At 42.4% G+C, this 7900-nt stretch overlaps 1 protein-coding gene across 1 annotated transcript; it reads left to right on the top strand.

Annotated features, from left to right (window-relative positions):
- The first annotated feature begins 1368 nt into the window (after window positions 1–1368).
- LOC140895999 (gamma-crystallin C) lies at window positions 1369–6805 on the top strand. The gene is made up of 3 exons (XM_073307037.1): window positions 1369–1377; window positions 3165–3418; window positions 6544–6805. Exons 1-3 carry the CDS (start codon window positions 1369–1371, stop codon window positions 6803–6805), a joined length of 525 nt encoding a protein of 174 aa, XP_073163138.1.
- Window positions 6806–7900: the final 1095 nt, after the last annotated feature.

Genomic DNA, 7900 nt, shown 5'->3' with positions numbered 1-7900 from the left:
GAATGAGGGGGGATTTGATAGCTGCTTTCAACTACCTGAAAGGGGGTTCCAAAGAGGATGGCTCTAGACTGTTCTCAATGGTAGCAGATGACAGAACGAGGAGTAATGGTCTCAAGTTGCAGTGGGGGAGGTTTAGATTGGATATTAGGAAAAACTTTTTCACTAAGAGGGTGGTGAAACACTGGAATGCGTTACCTAGGGAGGTGGTAGAATCTCCTTCCTTAGAGGTTTTTAAGATCAGGCTTGACAAAGCCCTGGCTGGGATGATTTAACTGGGAATTGGTCCTGCTTTGAGCAGGGGGTTGGACTAGATGACCTTCTGGGGTCCCTTCCAACCCTGATATTCTATGATTCTATGATTCTATGATTCTATGAACCCAGTTTAAGGATGGTGTTCCCAGCCTCTGTTTGCCAGAAGCTAGGAATGGGCAACAGGGGATGGATCACTTGATGATTACCTGTTCTGTTCATTCCCCCTGGGACACCTGGCATCGGCCACTGTTCAAAGACAGGATACTGGTCTAGATGGACCTTCGGTCTGTCCCGTATGGCCATTCTTACGTTCTTATGAAATGCAAAAATGTGAAAACCTACCAGGAAATTCTATGCTCAACTGGGACAACCTTTTTCTGTGCAAAGAAAATTATATAAAAAGTGCTACATTTCTGTGGTAATATATATGAACTCTTAACAGATGAGACTAAATGGGACTATTTTCTATCCAGTGGCAGATAAAATCTCTGCCTATGGAACTTCAAATGTTTAAATTTTCACTCTCAGTTGTGAATAACCAATTGATTTAAGCATCCATTACTACACACAGGCTTTTTTTGAGTGTGCATAATTTACCACAATAAATACAATATAGCCCACAAAATCTAAGAAAAAACATTTTTTCCCCTGATATCCAAATCCTACTGAAGTCAATGGGCATTTTATTAGCATAATACCAGGGCTGCTTTTCAGTGTCAGAGAGCCCATGGAAATTTTAAAATGCCTTTGCCTTAGGGAACAATGAGAGATTGAGAATAAAGATTATGAAACAATCCTGCAGCAGCAGTTTACCAGCATTTTCTCTTGAACATGTTCACGTCAGTGAAATAATGGCAATATTGACTGACATACACATTAACCTGGTCCCTTTGTTATTTACATAACAATATACTTGGCACCCAGTAAACAAAAGGCCATAACAATTCTTTACAAAGAATAATGTTGATGATGAGGGGAAAAAGAATGAGGAATTCTCTTTACTGGACAAAAAATTCCCTTTTGTCCAATTCATGTGGAGCCAGCGCTGTGTTGTCTATATAAAGGACTGTTGAACCTCCCAGAGTATTGAGGTCTTGCAGCTAAGCTCTGGCTAACATGGCAAAGGTAAGAAAAAAAATGAGTAAATACTGTGTTGAAATACAGTATACCATTATATTATTTTATGTGTGTGTGTGTACCTATACAGAGTATGTCAGCCTAGTAATAGATTAACAGAAAGAAATGAAAACGTACACACAAGTGTGCGATAACTGGATTAAAAAAGGAAATATTAAAATCTTATGTGCTTACTAACAGCCAAATACAAAGATATTTGGTATGTACAAAATCTTTATTTTAGGTTTATTTTTTTCTATTTGGTTGGTGTTTTATTTTCTGACTTTTTAAAGAGGGTTGTATTTCACAAACAGGCACACCATTCTTTGGAGTCATATTATCAGAAGGTGCTGCAGTTTGCGTATTGCAATATGGGAATGTGTCTGAATATTCTCCTTATTTATTTTTTTAAGTATCAACTGATGTCACACAAAAAAACTACATTTAACTCCTACTTGGAAATTGCTGCGACTAGCATAAGGCTATTCAAGTGACTGACGTATTAGAGAGAGCATCATCTGGAAGGAGTGTCCCAACTATGGGACCATTTCCCTCCGCTCCAATTGGATGTTTTCCTTCCCTGAGACTTTCATCCTCCTCAACAGCTCAGAGGCTGTCAGACCGAGGGTGGGACCATTCTACTGTGTCCCAGAAAGTCTCATCTGTGTACCTCTCCTGTCACCCTTAGCTCCTCCAGTTCAGCCACCCTGGTCTCCAAAGCCTGTACAGTCTCTGTAGGCCAGGAGCTCCTTGCACCAAATGCACACGTACTCCACCTGCCCATAGGGCAGATAATCCTGCATGCTGCATTGGGTGCAATAAACTGGATAGCCCCCCACTCTGTTGCTGGACTTCTGCCTGAATTCTCTTTTTACTCCTGCAGCTCCTTCCTTTGTTGATGTTTTGTTTTTATCGGGAGGTGTTTTTGGCTTTAAGTTTAAAGAATGTTAAGTGTATCTAGCCCCCACACACACACACTCCCCCTCACAAAACTCCCCTGTTAGCTGCTCCTGGTCGCTACCTCCTCTGGTTGTTTAGGAGTGGGCTTTTTAAAGCCCTGGTCTTCCTGAATAGCCCATCCCCTGGTTAAGGGTTGGTGGGTGCTAAAGGGCGGAGGGATCAAAGCCTCATTAAGAAGCTCTCAGTCTTGCCACTAGGCTCAGCAGATGGTCCCCCAAACAAACATATCATATGGTATATTTCAGTCAAGCAGCAAGCACATCACAAACACAAACACAGACACTACAGACAACAAACGTACCCCAAGGGTCACATCATCGCTCCTCCTTCACTTGAAGAACTCCCTCACCAATCTCCCCTGTTAGCCTCTCCTGTTCACTAGCTTAAAGCGGTTCCTGACCTGCCTAAGTTACACTGTTTCAGAATGCCAACCAGCCAAAAACCCGAGCCGTGCAAAAGTGGCTCATGCTCCTTCTCTTCTTGGACTCCTAGAGGTGCAGCACACAATCTCCACTTGCCAACTCAAAGCGCTGGAGAACATCAGCTCATTAGAATCCTTAGGGTGAGATCTGAAGACATCTGCTCTGCTCATCATCCGCTGAACCAATCACATTTAACTAGCTGTGCCCCTGATAGGAAAATGTATATCAGTGCTTCAGTATTAATCCTGGATGTTTACTAGGCCTGATCCAAAGCCCACTGAGGACAATGGAAGCCTTTCCACTGATTTCAATAGGTTTTTCAGATCAGACCTTATGGGAGCCAGAAGCTAAAAGCCAATTTTTTAAACAAATGCTTTAAAACGTTATTAGATTTGCTTTGTTATTTCAACCCAGATCATATTCTATGAGGACAGAGACTTCCAGGGCCGCTCCTATGCAGTCACTGCTGACCAGCCGGATATGCATGCTCACCTTAACCGCTGCAACTCAATCCGGGTGGAAAGTGGCTGCTGGATGATCTATGAGCGCCCCCATTACATAGGACATCAGTACTTCCTGAAAAAGGGGGAATATACAAATGACCAGCAGTGGATGGGGTTCAATGACTCTGTCAAGTCCTGTTGCATAATCACACCAGTAAGTTCACTGTCCTTTCTATAGGTGATGATTATTATTTGTTGTACTAGAGTAGCACTAAAACCATCAGACAAGTTGAGGGATCTATTGTGCTAGGTGCTGTAAGAGACAGTCCTTGCCACAAAGAATTTACAATCTGGATAAAGGGATGGCCAAAGCGGGGGATGGGAAACAGAAGCCCAAATAGATTTGTAAAGGTGTTTAAATCCTGAACACATGTTTAAATGCTTTGCTGGACTGGAGCAAGCGTGCTCAGTCGGAACCTGAAGCCCCAGTCCTGCAAATGCCAAGGTGAAGGTTACTCATGTGAGTAAGGCGTTGTCTATGCACGAAAGATGTACAAGGATATCATTAAAGCAGTACAACCCCGCTCCTGTGGAGGTAGGTATACTGGTATAAAGGTGCTTAAAGTCACAAAAAGGGGAATAGGCTGAACTGATATAAAGCACCTTTATACCAGTATAGCTGTCTACACTCGTGGTTGCACCGGGAAAACTATATTGGTAAAAAAATCACCCCGCTAACCTGCCATAGTTATCCTGGTACAGGAACCTGCCTGCATACTTCCCAACATCTCGAGAGACTAAAGCAGGTTTGGCCCATATACCTCTCTGTAGATGGACACAGAGGGGTGTCGGGCCAACTACCCCCCTCCCAACATCTGTCCCAAAATGCAAGAAACTCCAACTGGGACAGGAGTCACTTCAACTGGGACAGGAGTGGAGGCTGGGGAGGAATCAAAGCAGAACACTCCTGCAAAATGTGGGATGGTTGGGAGGTCTGTGTGTGTAGCTTAGGCCTTACCTTTTGCAGAATCCAGGCCTAAAATACATACTCGGGGTCTGATCCTTCAATCATTGAAGACAGTCAGAGTTCTTACCATTGATTTCAATGGGAGTATGATCAGGCTTTGATTTTGTACATCATCTTTCGTACAAATTGTATCCCAAAATGCTTTAGACAGTTACAGAGTTAAAATAAAAATGATTAGCAGAAGTAGAAAGAAACTGAGAGCAGTAGGGAAGAGGGAAAAATTAAGGTGAAATATTTAAAATATCGGGCTATGTTCTTAGTTCAATGTGTTGCGTTTTCTCCTAGAGAGATAATGAACATATATTTTTCTTTCAGATATATAAGGGGGAGGTTGTTAGGTGAGATAGCAATTCTGGTATTTTTGAGAGAATAGGTATTCACTATTTCTTATGAAAAGCAGAATTACTAGTTGATAAATTAACGCCAATCTGTTTATAGATATCCGAGCGCTGAGGCAAGAATATAATTAGGGATTCTGATTTTCGGTTTTAACCAATAAACACTGATAAAACACTCCCAATAAAAAAATGAAACAGATGTTTATCCAGTAAACACTGGAAAAACACCAGAAAGGTTTACTTGTGTCAAGGTTCCTTCCCCACTCTGAACTCTAGGGTACAGATGTGGGGACCTGCATGAAAACCTCCTAAGCTTATTTTTACCAGCTTAGGTTAAAACTTCCCCAAGGTACAAACTATTTTCCTTTTTCCCTTGGACTGTATTGCTGCCACCACCAAGCATCTAACAGATATATAACCGGGAAAGAGCCCGCTTGGAAACGTCTTTCCCCCACAATCCTCCCCAAACCCTACACCCCCTTTCCTGGGGAAGGCTTGATAAAAATCATCACCAATTTACATAGGTGAACACAGACCCAAACCCTTGGATCTTAAAAACAATGAAAAAGCAATCAGGTTCTTAAAAGAAGAATTTTAATAGAAGAAAAAGTAAAAGAATCACCTCTGTAAAATCAGAATGGTAAATACCTTACAGGGTAATTAGATTCAAAACATAGAGAATCCCTCTAGGCAAAACCTTAAGTTACAAAAAGACACAAAAACAGGAATATCCATTCCATTCAGCACAGCTTATTTTCTCAGCCATTTAAACAAACAGAATCTAACGCATATCTAGCTAGATTACTTACGAAGTTCTAAGACTCCATTCCTTTCTGTTCCTGGCAAATGCATCACACACACACACACACACTTTGTTTCTCAATCCCTCCAGCTTTTGAAAGTATCTTGTCTCCTCATTAGTCATTTTGGTCAGGTGCCAGCGAGGTTATCCTAGCTTCTTAACCTTTTACAGGTGAAACGGTTTTTCCTCTGGCCAGGAGGGATTTTAAAGGTGTTTACCCTTCCCTTTATATTTATGACAACTTGTATCTAAGGGTTTGCCTACATGGAGCAGTAATGCGGACTATGGGGGGGGTTCATTTCTATGGCGCACCAGGATGTTGCACATTAATTGGACCATGTAGTGTGCACTAAAGGTTCCCCAGTGTACTTTAATGTAGTGCTGTTCGAAAAAGTGCTATGTTAAAGCTCACTAGGGAACATTAAGAAGAGATTATTCATTACTGTAATGAACAATATATATAATATACATTCCTCATTACAGTGGATACAAAGAGAGACCTTTTTGGACAGCCAGATAAAACTCAAAATTTGCTAAAAATAAACCTCCCAAAATGAAATTAATAAACTCTGAGAAACAGATGCCCTCAACATAATACATTTTGATATATAAGGCCCTAACCAGTGAGGGTCTCACCATGCAGCTAGACACCATACAAACACATAGTGAGAGACAGGGCTGAAGTAGAGCTTACAAACTAAAGAGACAAAGGGTGGGAAGGGAAACTGAGGCACAGAGTGTTGCGGCAATCTGCCCATGGCCACCTGGCAGGTTAGTAGCAGAGTCAAGAACAGAACCCAGCTCTCCTGAGCACCATTCTAGTGCCCTATCCACTGAAGAACAGTAACGCTGGCAATGCTGGTGCATATGACCCTTATGGCAGTCCAGCTGTCACTTACCACTTGCTTTCATCCTTCACTTGCTAAAGCTAGGTATAATTTACACACCCTAGGCTTGATTCCCCACTGCTTACACTATCCTTACACCACTGGAACTCTACTGAAATCATTGGAGTTGTGTAAAACTGTCGGAGCAGTGGTGAATCAGGCCCTTTTTCTGCTAACTGAACACAAGTTGTCATACAATTATGTATCATTAATGTCAATAAAGCAGCAAGCAACCTATGATCATATAGAGCTGCTGCTCGTGTGCTATACACCTGTGTTTGTGTTTGTCTTCCCAGAAGGATACGAGTCTATGAGACAAATGACGTGGGAGGCAGGATGACCGAATCCTTCCGTGACTATCCTTCTCTCTGTGACGAATTTCATCCCAGGGACATCCAGTCCTGTCATGTTTTTGAAGGAAACCGGATTTTCTGTGGGCAGCCAAACTACAGAACATGGCAGTACCTCCTGAGACCCAGGGAGTACTGGGGAGTCACTGACTGGGGAGCCATGACGGCCATAGTTGGTTCCTTTAGGCCAACTGCGTATGTTTCCTAGGCAGCACACATTTCCATGCTGTAAACGCGTCTCTTCATTGGGGTAATACTATTTAAACAATTTGTTGCTCTTTCGGGTTGGGACGTTCAAAGTAACCTAATGGAAGTTAGGTTCCCAACTGCCCTTCAGTGTTTAAGGCCCCGATCCAAAGCTCATTAAAGTCCATGGGAGTCTTTGGATCAAGCACTTAAGTGACAGGGTCCAATCTGGCTCACCGGCAAAACACAAGTAGTTCCACGGAAATCAGTGACCCGGATTAAACCCAGATTCAAGCTCAGAAAACAAATAGGCAAAACACAGCTACAGCCAAATTGCTGAAATGGAATTTGATCTGCCAAGTGAGATTCACATAAATAGCTGCATGATTCTGCCCTTCGCAAAATGGTTTTCAGTTCTTATCGGAAGAGACGTGAACGTTCAGCTTCAGGATGTTCTGAACGACTCTTCCCAGCACAACTTTTCAGTCCTGTAACATAGAGTCAATGGGCCATATTCTGAACCTGCTCTCACTGTGACCTGTACCTTACTTCAGGAGCAGCCCCATGAAATCAATGGCACTGCTCAGGGTAAGCAAGGGTGGCTGAGTTGAGCCCATAGTTCTTTTGCAAGCAGCTTTCTAGTCCTGCCCGTTGTATGCTGGGATTTATAGTCCTGAGACACACAAACTGGACTACGACAAAGCATTTCTGATTGATTTATACCATGTTTATCAGTTACACCTCTCTTCTTGGCAACCAGCATTTGTAATGTGATTGGTATCATATAATAAACCTTGTTGGAGCTTACACATCGCTCTGTTGTTCATTTCTCAGTAAAATAAAAATATAAGATAAAGACCCTAACCCTGCAATCAAATAGCAGTGGAAAATCTCTGTGCCCATCTGCAGTCTCACTGAGGCCAATGGGGTTCTGCACAGGCCTGCATGGATCTGACTGTAAGATCAGAGGTCATGCTTTGCTTTTCTGTAGTGTCAAGGGTTTTAAAAATATGAACTAACCACAACCCTGGGAGGAAGCTACGCCCCAGGCCTGCTAGAAATGCCAGGGGATTTTTCGGTGTATTTCTCTTCCGTTACATCTACCCCGCAAATTAAG

This window comes from Lepidochelys kempii, chromosome 11 (assembly GCF_965140285.1).
Source record: "Lepidochelys kempii isolate rLepKem1 chromosome 11, rLepKem1.hap1, whole genome shotgun sequence".
Taxonomy (NCBI): domain Eukaryota; kingdom Metazoa; phylum Chordata; order Testudines; family Cheloniidae; genus Lepidochelys; species Lepidochelys kempii.
This window is presented reverse-complemented; position numbering and strand designations above follow the sequence as displayed.